The sequence below is a fragment of the Anas platyrhynchos genome, chromosome 6 (assembly GCF_047663525.1).
Source record: "Anas platyrhynchos isolate ZD024472 breed Pekin duck chromosome 6, IASCAAS_PekinDuck_T2T, whole genome shotgun sequence".
NCBI classification, from domain to species: domain Eukaryota; kingdom Metazoa; phylum Chordata; class Aves; order Anseriformes; family Anatidae; genus Anas; species Anas platyrhynchos.
In genome coordinates, this window is record NC_092592.1 from 33,703,877 (window position 1) to 33,722,195 (window position 18,319).

General features: G+C 35.9%; 1 protein-coding gene across 15 annotated transcripts in view; it reads left to right on the forward strand.

The window, feature by feature from the left end:
• The window catches only part of ATRNL1 (attractin like 1), a 493,325-nt gene that overhangs the window by 394,680 nt on the left and 80,326 nt on the right, over positions 1–18,319 (forward strand). For 3 of the 15 annotated variants that reach the window (XM_038181291.2, XM_038181294.2, XM_072039824.1), the window contains one exon: positions 1,078–2,970. The exons of the other annotated variants lie outside the window; for them this stretch is intronic. In XM_038181291.2, coding sequence (XP_038037219.1) covers positions 1,078–1,137 — 60 coding nt within the window. In that variant the 3' untranslated portion in view covers positions 1,138–2,970. Of the gene's footprint in view, positions 1–1,077; positions 2,971–18,319 lie in introns of those variants that run through there. 15 annotated transcript variants of the gene reach the window in all.

Genomic DNA, 18,319 nt, shown 5'->3' on the forward strand with positions numbered 1-18,319 from the left:
ATGATACTTTAAAATATTAGGGTTGAATTATACCCTTTCTCATCTGTGATTCACTAAGCTGAGACAGGATTATGTTTCATGCTTTTTCATGTAGCCATCAGACCTTGAAACTTTCTTTGAGAGTTTTTTTTTACATATTTCCTTCAGAAGCTGCAGTTTTAGTAGTAATAAAAATATTTCAAGTGTTGTAATGAAATAATGATAACTGGCAGCAGTCTTTGCAGAGAAGGTTTTGTGTTGTGTTTTTCTTTTTAAGCGATGCTGAAGATCAGCTTCCCTACAGTTTTGTTTTGCTATGTTATTAGAATGAGGCAGGATCTGAAGAGCAAGGGAAAAGATATTTGGGCAAATGGAAGAAAGGAATAAGTGAATATATAGCTCAGGGAAGATTGATGTGTGTGAAATGAGCAGAGAAATGTTTGCAAGACTTTATTTAAAGAAATATCAGATGAAGGAATATTTAAGCAAACTAGATGTAGAATACTGATGAACAGAAGGGAGAGTAGGATTGGTATCAAAACCAAGATTAACTTGTGCTTTTTTAGGTAATCACAAACTGCAATTGTGTGTTTTTTACTTCTTATAAATTGTTCTATAACATTCCTGGGCATTATACATGTCTTGCTTCCTCACAGAGGAACCTCTGGTTGTACGTTGTCCAGTAAGGCAATTTGACTGGATACAGGAATCTTCTCATATTCTTGAGTTTTATATTCAAGATATTTTATAGTACTGTAGTATATGCATAGGGTCTTACATAATTTTTAGCACTTTAGAAAGCCACTAGCTATTATTTTTTTATTATTATTATTTTAAACTGTGTGGTCAGTGCAGTAAAAACATTATATTCATTTGTATGGCCTTCCAGAAAACCTGTTTTGTCTTGGAAGCCTTATCTAAAATAAAAGACCAAACCTCAAAACTGTAGACGTGGTTAAATGTGCTGTGGTTTTAATTGAAGTCTCTCTTAAATCATTTACATTTTACACCTTTGACATAATGCAGTGGTCCTAAAGATAAAGTCATTGAAGATTGTATTTGAAGGAATGAAGATAGTTTTTATCGGTGTTCTTTTAGGATCGACCACAAGGACCGAATAGTGCTCCTAAAGAAATACATTTGGATGAAGATGACTGAACATGCAGATCCAAAGGCCTTTTAGGATATGGTGAACCTTTGGCCTTGGATGAAGAACATTCTTGGATGAAAGAACTCCAGCTGAAAGACAAAGTCTTTGCCTTGATATTTGCAGAAATATGAAAGATAAAGGAAACAAAGATTTGCAGCTGAATTCTTGCAGGGAGCACTTACAGTGGCTGACATTGGCAAGCAGCCAGCCTGCCTCATTACTGTGGAATGTCACATCCTTGCACCCCTTCCTGTTCTCCTATAGCTCCTCAAAAGGGTCACACTTTTATCTTTTTTCTGCTTTCTAGTTGCAAACTACAGTAACGAATTTTAATTGCATAGGTTCTGCATTAAAACTGGCATTCTGCAATTGATGAGCATCATGTGGAGCTAATATGCAGAAAATTCACACTACACTTGGTTCATCAGAATATCATATTGTGCTTGTATCTGCAGCTGAACAGGTAGTTAGATAATACTCTTGTTTTTCTTTAGTGACTTACCCAAGTTTAAAATGTCAAGAGTTCAGTGAGTCAATGAACTGACATTCACAATATGGTCAGCTTTGACTACCTGGGCATTCAAAGAGATTTCGTACTCTAACATATTGAACTATGTTAAGTCAATATGGAGACATCTAGTGACTTTGTAAGTTTTCTTACTAAATATTCAATATACTTGAAATTTGATTATACATTTGACTATTTCACTTTTTGAAGTGTCCTTATTTTCACTTTATTATAAAATGCAGGTCTGCTGGACAGTTTTTGTTTAGATTTTTAGAACATGATTTGAACCACAGATTTTATATAATAGTATTTGCTAAGGTGACCATCAAAGCATGTTTATATACTGACATGATCTGATAACTGGCATGATACCTGAAGCTAACTAAGGGATTTTTCCTTAATTTAGAATGTGTCAAAAACAAACAGACAAAATAACCAAAACCCAGAGACTAGGAAAGAGAAATGCCCAAGTTTAAAAGGCTTTGTCTCTCCCTGCTTCAGTCCCCACAGAAAGAGGCTTAAAGACTGGCTTAGAAGTAGGAAAAATTTTATAATTCTTCTGTTTGCACATCAGCTCACATGCTACAGTATCTTTTGTGCCCACTGGGCTTGCATAGTAGGTATGCAGAATTTAGGCATCTATGGTATCTCTGCTCAGGGACAGACTTGACGAGTAGCAACTATTATAACAATACAAAAAAAAAAAAAAAAGCATGCTCCAGCAAGGTAGCATAGGTAAGTCTGTCCTTATCAGATGTGGACATATTGTCTACTTCTTCCAAATGTTCTCTGCAACTTGTTGAGAAAGTTTTTCTTTAACAGCTACATCTTCATGCCCAGCCAATGCATGTCTATCTTTACAAGCAGTTCTAGAAAGTGTTTTCAGTCGAGACATAGACTTTTCTAAACAGTAGTACAGATACTGTACTGTAAACCTTAGCTTTTGTGCTGAAGAATGGGGAGACATTAACCTTTCTTCAATCAGTGATTTTGCTTGCTTGTATTCTCTTCTGGCATCTACCCGTCTATCTTCTCTCTTCTCTGACCTTAACAGGTCATAAATATTGTGCATGACAATTGGAAGTTTTGTTTACTGCAGGGTTTCTGTACTGGGCTGATTAATATAAAATAGTTCATACTGAGATGCATATGCATGTTTGAGTGCAAGTTATTAATATTGCTTGCATCGAGCCTATTGGAATCTGTATATACATAAAGGTATGAATAAAACCAGATAACTAGACACTGGACAGTTAAACTCTGTTGTTTACTACTGAACTTTGATGTACTGATGCTGTTTTGTCATTTCGCTAATAAAGGAATCCTTTATCAATATTTGATATTGAATAGTGTTTATGACAAAGAGGCTTAGGGTATTGTTCTAAAAGAAGACAAAAATCCAAGAGACATGACTGGCTTCACAAAAGCAATAGATTTCTACAGTAGTCACACCCCAAAACGGGTCAAGTCAGCCATGGTAACTTGGAATAACAATTTGACTTAATTTTCACCCTCTCCCTTTGCCACCATTAAAACTGATCATCATTGCCAATTTTACATGTTTCTCCCATGTCGGATAATATTTCTGTGTGATTGTGCATCTCTGTAAAGATGTGGCTACATCTCTTTCTGGGTTAGCAGGGCAGTGTCTGTTGTTACAGAGCCATGTTTCTGTGTGTCTGTTCTTGATACTCTGCAAAAGGTATAAAGCAATCCAGTTGTTGGGTATGTTTTTAATCCATCTTAGGGCTTGGTGTTGGTGCTAGAGCCACCGTACCCTATCAAAAGTCTGTTACTGCTTCTAAAACGTGAATAACAGTCAAGATTAGGACACAATATGTTAGCTTTTTGTTGTTTTCCAGGAATTCCTCTTACCCAATTTCCACCCCCCCTCATGTTAACCATTACTAGCACTGCTGTGTTGGTAAATTTTCATTGTTTGTCAGCTGGAAAAATGCTGTTTATATTCATCTCCTTGGTCACTGGTATGGCTTCCTCTAACTTTGATAGAAATTCACCATACCTAATATGCTAACTGCTTAATTAAAAACACTGTGAATATGTATTCCAAATATAAAGACACTAGAGGGGTAATTCCTAGTTTAAAACTGTGTAAAACTTTGCTCATGTGCTTAGAAGTTCTTCAATTATCTCTCGGTATATCTTAATGTAGAAAGGACATGGGAAACAACTTCAGTACAGTCCTCTTCTAATTTTTTTTTTTTTTGTGGGTGGGGTGAGGTAAGGACTGTTCCTTTGCCTTTGAATATGAACCTCTGTGCCTGACTGAAAACTCTTCTGCCATGGATTTGGAGGTGAAAGAATTCAATTTTTTATATGAGGCAAGACAAACTTTAGTTTTGTTTAGAATCAGTGAGACAAATCCACATGGGGGCTTTCTTTTAACTTCTGTTTTCTTTGTCAAAGAAGAGCATAGAGGGTGACATATATACTGCACACAGATTAGGTGCTTGATTTTGGGGATTCATTTATCATGGAGACAAAACATAACAAGATCCTGAGGCTGAAAGTCAGAGTTTGATCAGGAAAGATGATGCACATTTTAAAAAGCCAAAGTATTTTATTATTGGAATGCATCATTCAGGGAATATGATAGATTTTCCATTAGTGGAAGTCTTTGATCAAAACTGCTGATCTTTCTAAAAGAAGAGCTGCCTCAAGAGCAAGCAGCTGAACGTGATGCAAGAATTATTGAATAAGGGGTTTTGTCCTTTTTTTATGCAGAATGAGACAGATATGGGTACCATAATACCACAAATAGTAGTGGTTGTTGTAGAAAACAGATTAAACTTTAGCCACAGAAGTGATGCTAAGAGAAAAATATTAATGGAGTGTAAGGTAACTCTACCTCATGCTGCTAGCATCAGAGAATGTGTATGATGCATGCTGTAGTTCAGTTTGTCATAGGTAATCCTGCATCTGCACAGTCTCAGAGATGCCTGTTGAGGCAGATGGGCACTTTCCTGCAGGCAGGAGACTAAAAGAAAAAATTTCACAACTATTAGCTTCATAGGTCAGAACTACGGGCAGCTCCAGGAGGAATGATGTTACTGTGTTTTTTAAATAGTTAAAATGTTTATACAGAGAGAGTTAATTTCTAAATCCTTTTTGGCCCAGAAGGTTTAAACCCTAAGTGTCAGGAGAGGGACATAATTACCATGTTATGATATAACCTATATAAAAGTATTGTATATTCCTTTCACTGGGCCATGGTAGTTGCCAGTGGTGGTGTAACCTATCCAAATGGTCCCTGGAGCATAGAATCATTAAGGTTGGAAGAGACCTTCAAGATAATCTGGTCCAGCCATACCTTACTACCAATATCACCCACTAAACCCCTAGGCGCCAGGTTCAACCTTTCCGTGGTGCAAATTCCTAGCTTTAGTTGAATTGGGATGAATCTCGCCTGCACTCCTTCTGGACCCTTGACATTCCCATTTGTTTCCATTCCATAGCCTGGTAGTTTGGTGGAGAATGTTCACAGGTCTGGTGTGTGGGACATGCTTCTTGTAAGGTGACAGCTGAGAGCCAAGCCTACAATAGCGGTAACACTGCTCAAAAAAGGCTGTCTCCCAGGCTTCAGCTATATACATGAAGCTTGTTTCCTGCTGTTACTCCTTAGTCACTAGAGAAAGAAAGATGTCTAAATTAGGTGTAGTGGACCATCCTCTGCAGCCTTTGTAGGTACTTAATTTTCCCCATTGATTTCAGAGGGCATTGAGACCCTCTAAAATGCTCAACTCTCTTCTTCATTCTCCTTTTCCCCTCCCTCAAGCTGCCTTCACCACACCTGTGCCCCAACAACATGTTTATTGATAAGATTTTCCCTGTGTAGAACTCCCCAATGAATGAAGCCTGTTACAGCATTTATTCACAGCATCATTTTCAGTGCTGGATTACAAACCTACTGTAACATCAGACCCTACATATGTTAGCCAGAACAACTCCCTTTGGCAATTCTGGGGATTTTATTTATTTATTTATTTATTTGTAAATTGGCTAAATTACAGAATTAATTTTGCTGTCTTATGTTTTGTTATGAATGGCTTGTTCTGTACTATTATAGTCCTTTCAGCTACAGCATATTATTCCTCAGATTGTTCATTACTGGAGGTGATTAATAAAATCTTCAGGTACTACAGAACCCGCTACCCTCAGATAGGCTGTCATCAAGCTGTTGTACTTATGGACACCCCCGTGTCTTCTAGCTACAAGGACACTTTAAGTAAATACATTTATAGTTGTTTTCTACAATTTCAGAAAAGGTGCAAAGAGCTTTTTGCGCCTTCAGTAGTAATTCCTTTTCATGCCTGGAACCATGCAGTAGTCACCAATCTCCCAGATTTTACTAATCTTTTTTTTTTATTATTATTATTATTTTTTATTTTTTATTTTTTTGTGGTTATGCACACACAACTGGACCAGAAAAGCTCTTCAATGCTCAATGCACTATTGTCTTTATGGGAATCTTATGCTTCAGAGACAAACTGCCCTACAGTACAAGAAGTATGAAGCCTGGTATATTATAGGCCTTTCCATTTGTTTTATCCAGTGATTTTGACCTTGTCTATAGATATTCTTCTTCCAGACATTGCTTTCTTACACATTATCTCCTTATTTTCACTTTTGTAGCATTTGTTATTAGATAGGAATATTAGATAGGAACTATCAGAAAAGTTATCAGACGATAATTTTGTTTGTAATAAGCATTCTTTAATCTTATATCTCTTTTCCTTACTGAGAATGCTGAATCCTTTTTTCACCTTCTCCTATATTACTTTATTATGAAAGTCTGTTACTGCAAATATGGTCATATCTGGACTTCTATTGATAAATGTTCATCATTCCTGCTTCTGATAGTTGGAGCCATTATGTTTTTGCTAGCTACTATTGCTACATGATGTGGGAGAAAGGAGAGAGTAAGTAAAAAGAATCTGCAAAGAATAATTTTCCCTTGGGTGCTGAAGAATGGTTTTCTTTCATCATGGTAACAGTTTGAGAACCTCTGAGAGGCAACTTGCTCCTAGGTCCTTTCTGCAGGGAAAGTATGAACTGTATAATGATCTTGACACTGGCACCAAACACAGCAGTTCTGCCAGTTTTGTTGTCCCTTTGTTCTGTTGTCCAACATGCCCGTAGCATGTCTGAGGCAGCTTTGAACTCATTTCTTTGTGCGGTGAGACCATGCTGCGGTTCTGAAGATAAGTCTGTAATTCTGTCTCTGTGTGTTGTGCTTCATAACAGGCCATGCTACCTCCTCATTGTTAGAAATGTCACATTTTGATACTTCCTCCTTTGTATGAACTTTTGTCTTCTGTTGCTTTTCGATAATGCTTCAAAAACACATACGCTTTAGAGCCTAACACCTGTTATTTCATACATCTGCTTTCAAGCAAGAAGGGTAAAATACCATTTTTAAAGGAGCAGAACTATGACTTGAATCTTGTGATCCATTTATTTATTTTAGTACCCAGTGCTATCTGGAAACTTAGCATGAGGCCTTCAGGGGCACTCTGAAGTTAGATATGCAATTCTGGGGAATATCCTACATCCACAGAAATTCTGTCCCATTATCTCCATTGAAGTTTCTACCAAACTTTCAGATATTGCTCTGACAATTTCAACATTAGTTTTGGAATATTCTTAAGTGCAATGTCAAAGGAAGATGTTATTTTATATTTTAACTCACAAGTATATAGTACTTGCATGGTGAAATTTTCATAGATGTGAATCTCTGAAAACAAGAAGTGAAGTGTTTTTAATGACCACAAATTCACGTTTTCCAGAGAACATCATTTTCAAAGTTCTTTGTTCACATTGGCATCTAAATGTTTTTATGGTCCTAACTTTTCCCCGTTTTTATTTCGCCCCCTCTCCCTACCCCCCAGACTTCGTTGCCTCCTCACAAGTTATTTATTTTGTAAAAGTATCCATAGGAAGAAAAGAGGGGATAGAAGTGGTAGTCAAGTGATAGGCTTCATTTTGTACCAAGTCATACAATTTAGTTTTCAGATAACAACAACAACAACAAAAAGCCAAACCCAAAATGTAATGCAAGTTGTCAAAAAGCTGACACTCTAAATACCAGAAAATATTAACATCTATTGTCAAGAAAAATAAAAAGTATGAATCACTCCATCTCCATGACACATTTCAAAACTGCTATACACAGCACAAATTATAGTGTGTTTGATGGTATCAGAGATAATAGTACTTGAGAGTTCTTCTCAGAGCACCCAGCGTTCCTACTAAAAGGGTTCAATTGTCTTGGCTTGCAGTATAGAGTTTTAGAGAAAAGATTAAGGTTCTCTGAGGTCATCTTTGCTAAAAATAAAAGCTGATAGAGAATTATTGTTAATAACTTCAGTCAAAGGAAGATGTTTTTCTTTTATTATTTTTTTTTTAATTTTGTGTATTACATTCTTACTGGAAAACAAAAATTATATCCACCTGTAAAATAGTGATTTATTTCCTTAGTGCTTTCCAGTGTATTTCCAATATTCTATCCTCCTGTTCACCAGCATGACCCTGTGTTTTAATTCCTTCTATTGTCAAGTTCCTTATAGGCAAATCAGGAATGATTCCTGTGCTCAGCAGTCATGTGGGTCCTAAACAGAGGAGTCAGAAATATGTCAGGAAAGGCTAAAATGCAAAAATCTTGCTTGTCTGAAAAGCTTATGAGGAATTGCCCTCCTTTAGAAAGGCTATCACTTCCAATTTTTTCTTGCATTGCCCTTAGCCAGTGGTTTTCTGTGCTTCAAGGAGATGGACAAAAAAAGTCACTGAGAACTGTACAAGATGGTAGTCTTTCTCTGAGTGGCCACTTGTAGGCAGCATCTTGTTTCATTTCCAGGGAGAACAGTGAGAGACGACAAGTACTTTGTTCAGAGTGGTTCCTCGTGGAAATTCTAAAGCAGAACATTATTAATTGGCAACACAGAAGAAAAAAATGAGCTGTAAAAGCATGTGTGTGGAAATCATAGTTATTTTCAAAGAGAAAACTATTCATAAATGAAATAAGTGCAAAATTAGCTTAAATTAAACAGATTTTTTTTTTCAGATTTTTTTTTTGAGGGATTTGTTTTATTTAGCTTAGATTCTCTGATTATTTTTGTTGTTGTTTTGTTTTGTCTGTGTTTTAAAGGACCCAACTGTAGCTTATTTTAATTCATAGACTAATCTTCAGATTTCTACCTAAACAATGCAGTGAAACTTCACCTATACCACAAGAAAAAGTACTGTGATTTAAGTCAGCACTGTAATATAAGTCATGTAATTATTTGATTTGTTATTCATGTATAAAAAAAAAAGGGGGGGGGGGTAGGGAAAGGAAAAAATACATGTAAGTTCTGCTTTTAATGCTGAATTCTACCTTAACTGCTGAGGTGCAGCTCCTGCCTACATAATGAGAAGTTTGGTAGAAGGATACCTGGGGAGGGCAGTCACAAATTTCTCGTGGTTACTGAACATAGAAATGGAGCAGATACCAAAAGGAAGAAGAGGATTTAGAACATATTAGGATGTATTTATTAATATATTAATCTAATTGGAAAGAAAAAAAATCAGTAGGGAGAACCTAGGTACTTATGTATAGATTGCTTGACATATAGTACATCTCTTTGAAGATGAAAAGGTCGTTGAAAAAGTGTTTTCTGAATAGTCATGCATTGTGTGTCTCTGGGGTTAACTGCAGTGTTAAAAAATACAAACAAAAACGTTTTTTAATTATGTTTTCTTTAGGTTGTCTTCATTACAACGTTCCAGTTGCCTCTAGCAACTTTCTTAATTTGCATTAAGAAATGCAAATACTGTGCAACTTGTAATTTGTTCTTTTGACCCTGCACATATAAACCAACTGAAAAGGATGGCAAGTAGCTGATTCTATTCTCTTTTGTGCTTGACCACCAGGACTGTGTCCCTTAATCTACTCCCTGATGCCTGTACAAAATTCTAGGAGTCAAAGGACTTCCATGCACTGTTAGAGACAGAATTACCAAGTCCAGCTGAGTGTGCAGTTGCTACAGTTCTTAGTGTTTTTTTGTTTGTTTGTTTGTTTTTTAGAAAATAAGGTCTGATGAGATCTTAGTTTTGTTCAGTAAATTCTCCTTTCTTTCCTTAGTGAAAGAACTGAAGATGAAGCTGGGATTAGATCCAGTGATGTTAAAAGTGTAAATCACTTTCTTGAAGGTGAAAAGCACATGTGGATATGATGGTGCAATATGGTAGAATAACTTCCCAAGACAAATAACATAAGCACTGCTGTTTGAGATGGGTGAATAATGTAGGTTGAAAATTATGGTTGAAATTTTGGAGTCTGAATCACAGTATTAAAAGAACATAGCAAGTGGCCTGCCCATATGGGTATAATTTCCACCTTTTTTTTTTTTTTTTTTTTTTTCACACTGTGAAATTACTTTCAGAGGTCCTATTCAACTTGGCGCTGGCCTCAATGATCCTCAATATTTTATCCATTTTTGTCTCTGCGTATTTCTGTCATGAGACAGAGTTTTAGGGTTGTAGGCACAGAGAGGCTTTCATTGGCAGAAAGCATGTTTGTGCAAAACGTTGATGACATAAGCAGCGTCTTGGATAATATGGCCTGAAAATGAAGCTGCTAAGAAATCTTCAAATCAAATGTGGTTGTGTCCAGGAGGAAATAATTTGCATTAAAAATTGTGCTGTAGCTTGCTTCACAGGCTTGGCAGCCCACACTCCCTCTGTTCTGTGTTATCTCGTTAACATTATTATTTGGGAGCCAGAGTCAAACACTTATATTGGGTAACAGTTATGACTACTTGACACAATGTCAGTAAAATGCAATTTTTTTTTTATAATTAGAATTTTGACAGGAAAGAGAGGAAGAGGCACAAAATGAGAAATTAGTTATTTCCTGTGCCTCTGTCATTGCCCACATTAAGCTTCACTGGTGCATTTTGCATGATCTCATGGCAGCCTCTTCACAGCAGCCTGTTCTCTGCCAGATTTAAAGACAGAGTGAAAATAAGGGGTGAGATAGAAACATTGCTGCTTGGAAAAATAGACCTTATCAATTTACTAAGTTGCAAGAGGTCTGAGACAGAATACTGTAACTCTGTTTTTGCTGAGAATCTAGGTTTATGAAAATCTTAGGAATTTGAGATAAAACTTTCCTAAATAACGGTTAAGTTTTTATTGTCCAAGGGCAGTCAGTTTGAGTAAATTCTAATGAGGTTTAGGGCTATAATAAATTATTTTTCCTGTTTCTGAAACAGAGCTTATTTTCTCACTCAAAAAGAAAGATTCGGCCCCTAAGTCTCTTAATATTGAGTTCAGATTTCAGAGATTGCTGATCTCTACCTACCAGCAGAAATCTGCCACTGGACCTCCATCTGGGACTTACACTGGTGTGGCTAATGTCTTGCTATTAAGGTTGTGCTGTGTCATCTTGGAAGGAGGTGCTCATTAAGAACTGGCATGCCTGCTTATAAGAATAATCAAATAATATTTAAGGCTTTCAGCAAAGCATTTTTAATCAGCAATACTGACAGCCCTGTCTAAATTCTGTTATTCAATTTTTAAAACCAGATTAATTTATCACTCTTTTTCCTCTTGTTGTTTTTTTCCATATCTTTGTGCCTAATTCCATGTCTTATTTAGGTTATCCACACACCTATTAGTCACCAGTGAAATTAAAGTTCCCACTGGGCTACACACTGTGCAATCATTTAGTAAGAGTCCTTACACAGAGATGTTTCCTTTATAGTTGAACAGAAGTAGGCAAGGAAACAAACACAGAGAGGCGGAGCTACGTGACTAGGGTTGCAGAACAAGAGGCAGAGAAGAGCTTTTTTGACAAAATTTCTTGAGGTTGATGGAATCAGCTGAGATTTAAGAGTGTGGAGTCTCTCTGCTTTAGGAAAAGATCTTCTAAAACTTGCATCAGAGCAAACTACTGACTCATTTTAGGTTTAAAAACAAACAAACACAAAACCCCTCTCCTTTGGTTCTTCTGTTCTATGGTTTTCCTTTTCTTTGAGATTTACATGCTGTTTCCATATATAAAATTTGTCCATTCACATTTAAAGCTACAAAGTGATGGTGATAAGCTTTTAATTCATGTCCTGCATTTCCCAAGATTCACAATAAATAGTAACAACCCTGTGATATTGCTTCCTTTTTATTTTTCTCCTAAGGTCAGTGAAATTTGTATGAACTTTCTGCACTCTTTTGAAAAGTTTATGTAGAATTACAAGTAATATTGTAACGCAGTTCTTTGTGTGCTCCTCCTTCAAGTTTGGCACTGACAGAAAAAAACACTTCATTTGTTTGTTTCACAGGAAGTGGAAACTGAATTTTGATAGCTAGTAATTCAGTCAATATTGCATCTTGCTAATGATTTATGGGCTTAAGTGTGTGTTTTGTTCTTTGGGCTAGCACCGCAACCAATATGTGTGAACTTGTCTCTTCTCTATTTGTATTGTATTATTCAAATTTAAATAATGGGCTGTGTATGGCAATCCAAGCAGAATTCAGTAACTCTTCAGTGTTCATCAGTCTCCTTTTCCTAACTCATGTCCGTCATTAAATCTGATTCACCAACTTTCTCTGACATTTTAACACTCTGACAGCATGCTATTGTTTAGATACAGTCATGGCCTGTTCTGCGGATGACTATAGGAACTTTTTGTCTTGTGTTAACAGATGTGTATGTCTGGATAGTGATTAGATTAATTGGAATAAAGTGAAATAAATCTAAGCCTGAAAGGTCTGTATCTCATTGGAACTGTGATAAAAGTAGATGCAGGTGGTGAAGCTTGAATTGAAAAGTCTCTGTTAACACTGATCGTGGCCACCAAAAGCACAACATTTCATCTCTCAATTAACAGGAGCCCAAGTTTTGATCTGTCAAGCCCGACTGATTTTCTTTTTAGTCACATTTATTCAGAAAAGCATGCAGGTGGACAAATGTTGAGAAAAAATTCATACTCAAGGTTGCAGTGAATCTGCACAATTTTTTGCTAGAAATTACCCCTTCATGTATGAATTTCTCATGACATGTATCATGTCACTCTAAATCAAACAAATCTTAATAAAGCATGGATGCAACTATTCGGGTAAAGAACATGGACTTAGGAAAGTAAGGCAATATTCAAATGTCAGTGTTTGCTGAATTCTCAGACCCTTGTTCTTTGATGATATGTGGAAAAAAAGTAAAGTTGATGTTATGTTTCTTTTAAATAACTAAAAATTGCCATTGTGTGTTAAAAGATTAAACCTCTACTGATTTTTCTACTAATATTTAATGGTTTCTACTAATATTTTTCTGCATTCTTGCAAAGTTTACCTGTAAACTTTATTTGGATGATTACACTAATAATGGGAAACATGCATGGGAATGAATTAGTTGTTGGTTGAAATTAAGAAATCTGCTCATTTGTAAATATAAGCAGGGTTGAATTTTGATGAAACATCAAACATGGTGACAATTTTGCCATTAAATAGAGGACTGTAGAGAAGCATTCATAGTTACAATGTCACAGGGACTATCTATGTATCTTTGCTGATGTTCTCCTATTAAACCAGTGCTCTCAGAAGGGTCCCATTGGTTCCAGAAGTTTCTGGAGCCTTTTGTATAGATTTCCCTTTTGCCACAAAGAAACATAAATTTTAAATGGGCCCTACCTGGGTATGAAGTAATTGTTTAGCATCTTTGTAAAGAGGAAAAATAAATACATATATATATATGTATAATCAGGTGTATGTATATAGGTATATGCAGTCTGTGCTTGCATGAGGAATGAAAAAGCGCATATGTTGTAAAAGAATAATAAATGCATGATTATGTCAATTGGTAACTTTTTCTGAATATTGCTAGAACTACTTGTGTGTGCATTGATGGTAGAGCAAAATATATAATGACTGAAAATGGCTATCTTCTCCACCACTGCTACTGAGATCTGGAAGTCTCTCTCTGATTTCTGTTATAAAGCTCCATGTTTTTCCCTGTGCACTTTGCATATAGAAGCTGTGGGTTTTTTGTTTTTATGTATTTATTTATTTATTTTTTAACTCAGTGCTTTCAGGTAGAAAGTGAGACAAATTAGCAGGTATTTGCACTCTAGGTGGAACAAAGAATCTGCACAGCTCTATGGAAACCTCACAAAGACTTCCTGAAACTTTATAGCATCATACTAACATCAGAACAGGATCCAACAGACATAAATGACAGCTCTATAATTTCGCCTTCCAACATAATATTCTTGGAACCATATAAAAACGCAAAATGAATTCTTGCTAACAAATGTACAATGTTACATGTACATGTTACTCTCCTTACCAATGATGACTTTTTCAAGGATTTAAAAGTTGATGGAAAGAGGGTCAAATCACATTTAGTCTTGATGAATATCATAGGGGGAAGAAAAAAAAAAAAAAGATGATTATAAATTGGATGTATATGTTTCAAGTTGTACTCTGAAGCATTTTCTATTTGTTGTCACAGAATTAGTCACGTTAAAGTCACTGGGAAATGAGTAGCAGAGTGATTCTTCTTCCAGAAGTGTATTAAAACTCACTGATATTTCATAATAGTAGCATAAGGAGGAAATAATTGACTGTATCTTGTCACATGGGCATACATTATAATCTAACCAGAAATCAGACATAATCATATTCCTTTATATGAGGTGTTTATAAGCTGTCAGAAATTAAGTCATAGGAGAATAATGCCAGTTCATAAATCAGTAAATGAGATCAGATAAATAAATTGGTGAGAATGTGTAAATGTATGCAGAGTGCTTTTGTTCTCTTTCTTGGCTTGCTCTCTTTGCTCTTTTAGGATTGTTCTCCCATTGGCTGAATGTTTAGTGAGAGGAATATATAAAATGTAGGATTTATGAGAGCTTCTGACATTTATGGTATTTTTGATTAACACTTTTATTAGACTTGTCTGAAAAATAATTCATTATTTCAGCTTTTCTTTGTAGTTCTCTAAAAAGCTGCCATGATCATCAAATAGATCAGGGCATGTAATAAAAGCCATACAGCCAGTAGTAGAACATACTGTCATATAACCATTAAGACTGTTCTGGGAGCCAAAATGTTGGAACTAAAAGTATTTTTAATGACTTGAAATTGCTTGAAGTGCTTTCTGAGAGTAGAAGGGTGCTGATTTATTTATCTAGTGTACTTAGCTAAATTAATTTGGATAGAACTACTTTGCTTTTAATCCTCTTACAGTGAAATTTATGTTAATATTTTTAGATGCATCATTTTCTCTGAAGGATAGAGTTATAAGATAGTGGTCTGAGCATTGTCGTTAAATAAGAAAATGTGAAAATACTAGCCAAAAAATGACTTCAATCTCACCTGAGCTATAGTCATATTTTTTAGAAGTGACCTTGCAATAAATGCAATGTTTTAAAACTATCTTCTCTTTCTCTGTTTAGTTAGTCTTTTAACATGGCAAGAGTCAGTAATGCAAGTGCATCAACAACTATTTAAGTAATTTTTTTTTTCAGTTCAATATGAATTAACTTATTGTTCTGTCTTTCTCTTCTGTTCTTGCATTGAATTCTTTAATTATCCAAGAATCACCAGCTTAGAGGTATGGCCCTCGTCCGTAGCCTGACCCTGATGTGAGCCTCCCCTCTGTCCTTGCTATTTGTTACACTTTCACTCCAAAACTGATTTTCATCTGTAGATTGTTATCAGAGTTACTAAAAGGAAACGTACCTCTTAGTACACTCTGTATTATTCAGAGGGATCTGCATATTGTGGATGTAATTAGCAATTTAAAGGTATCAGTGTTTTTGATTTTACCCTTTTTTTCTACTGGTTGAAAAAGTAGACTGCTCAGCTGGATTTATCTCCTTGGCACCTATTGTTTGCATTATTCTACAGACTACATTGGTTCTTACTGGAAACATGGTAGCTTAATGTCCTGCTTCTTCCTCATTCACCAGTACTGTGATAAATCTGTCCTCATCAGTGAAAGCAGCTCCTACCAAGACCTTTTCCTGTCACACCTTGTAGCTTTCCTAGAGCAATTTTGCCTTGTGCTCTTCCTATGAGACTTCTAATCCTTTTTCCTTCATTCTTTCTGAGTACCGCCATTGGCTGGATCTTTCTTGCAATTACTGTAGCATCTGAATAACCTTCATGAACATCTATCCCTCCAGAGGCAGGTTTACCTGCCCGTGGATATGGGCTTTGCCTTCTACATCTGCTTGTTTTCTTAGGTCTGGCTCTAGTGAAACAGAGCAATCCATTGATTTACACACAGATTGAAAGGATATTTGTTTATTTCTGTTGACTCATGATTACAGTTTGCCCACTGCCAAGCTGCAACACATTCTCTTGGCAAAAATGGTTGTATTATGTAGCCCAGCTAGGATATTTGTTCTTAAAGTCTCTGGGCACTGGAGAAACTATGCAAGTCTCAGAAAGTTTAGCTAAAAAAATTAAAAATAAAAGTGCTTTTGATGTTGAGTATCAATTTTATCCTTCCTATTTGATGGTCTAGGAAGTCCAAGCAGAAATATACCCCACATCAATATATACTTACAAATAGTATATAGATAGTGTAAATAGAACGGTCTGAGAACAAGAACTTCCCATCATTGTTATTAATTTATTTCAATCTGGTCTAGCTGTTTGGTCTGCCTTATTTTTTCCCTCCTTCAAAATGTTAAAAGTGTAAAAAATATTTAAAGATTTTTTTTTTATTTTATAAGAGAAGGAAGAGCTACGTATTTCTTCTGTTAATCATGTAAAAAGATTCTGAACGTTTAATGGGAAAGATAGAAATTAAACTTCTAGAGTTCTTCAGAGAACTTTTAAAAACTCATTTACAGGGAAACCTGGTTTCTTAAAATATCTTCATAATAACCAAACTTCAGTGAAATGGCATTGTGGAAAAGTATGATTTCAACAATCTCATGGAATGTGGTATCTTTCAGTTTCTACATCTTCTGTCCTAGCATTTGCCAGGCCAATAAAAACTTGCAGTTACTATTTCACTCATAACTGAAAATTAGTATGGCAGGCTGTGCTTAATTTTTTTTTTCCTCCAACTTAAATGCCTGCATTATGCAAGCTCTGCCAAAACAGCAGTACCTAGGAACCTGTTTCTAATTGCAGAAAAAGGAGTGATCAAAGCACAGCTATGGATATAGATTTCCTTATGCCTTTCTGTGAGTAGGTAGGCAGTCAGAGTCCTGGTTTTCTTCATTGATAAACTTTATTTATTTATGGATCAAGGGAGGAACTAAGAAATAAAAATAAAAAATCACCAGGACAAAAATAATGGTCATTTTTCCTGCAACCAGGCATAGTTTTCCAGAGAAAACAGAGGCAAGAGAGGTGGAGAAATATATACTGCTTACATAAAACTTTGCTCACCAACCTGTTAATCTCGTATTCTCTAGGAAAATAAAATTTTCCCAGAAAAGCCATGTATTTTATTTAACTAAGATATTTCTGGAAAACAAACAAACAAAAACATTTTCTCACCCAAAACCACCCATTTTCAGTCTGAAAAAGAAATGGAAATCTTCAGGCTAAATACAGGTTGTCAGCAATTAGTTTGTTTGACTAATTTAACTAACATAAATGGTTAATTTGGGATAAATTACCCTTGGAAGCAAGGCGACATGCAGGTAAGGAATACATAGTTCAATGTTTTCAGTTGCTTGGTGATAGTCATGACTTATAATATTTTCATCCCTCTAGATGAGGCCCTATCAACTGCACTGCTTTGCTTGTTTCCCCTAGAACTGCTTGAACAACCCATTAAATGGGTCAGTCAGGGTATCCTACTCTTTTAAAGGCAGATGATTTCAGCAGCCCAGCTCTCTGGGTATGGCTGCACTAATAGTTGCACTGGGAAACCCCGCACAACAGTGTGCTATGGTGAAGAGATGAGAAGATAACATCAATTCCCAACCCAGGAGCTGAGCAGTTGTTGCACCTGGAATTTTAAAGGGACTGGAGTAGAGGATACTGTGCACTATAACCAATATTTTGTGTCTTTTTTTTTTTTTTTTTTAATCATTTACAGTAATTCTTACAGCAGAGTACAGTGCCATCAGCACACGGTGTGTCACAGCACAAATTGCAGACAGGGCTATCTTTTAGCCTTTGTACTCAAATTTCAGCACTTTAATTAAAAAGATTTTCAAAAGTATCCTAAGGATATCAGGCCCTGAGTAGCTTTGGCAGGGGAGAAGAGAACTGGGGCTCAGGTGCAGTAAAGCAAATGTGTCTGTAAGGGACAAAAAAATTGAAATTAATTTAGGCTAATGGCCTTACTTCCTACTGTCTGTGGTATTTGTTATATTCTTTGCTCATTATAAGAGATGCTCTGTAAAAGAAAGCAACCAAAAAGGCCTCAATTGCTGTGTGGTCTTCCATATGCAAGCATAGAAATTTTCTTAAGATTTGCTGATATGGAACAGGTTTTTTTATTTGTTTCATCTGAGGGGAAGGAAAAAAGGGAACTAAAACTTCTGCTATACCATGAGCAACATAAAATCTGAAAAGCAGCCATTCATTCCTCATTGCTTTGCCTAAACACAAATTAGGTGTCACCAAGTTCATGGAAGAGGTTTTAAACCTCTCTGAGAAAACTTGCTAATAACACACTACTACTTTTTACTTTACTTTCATATTTAATGGCTCAG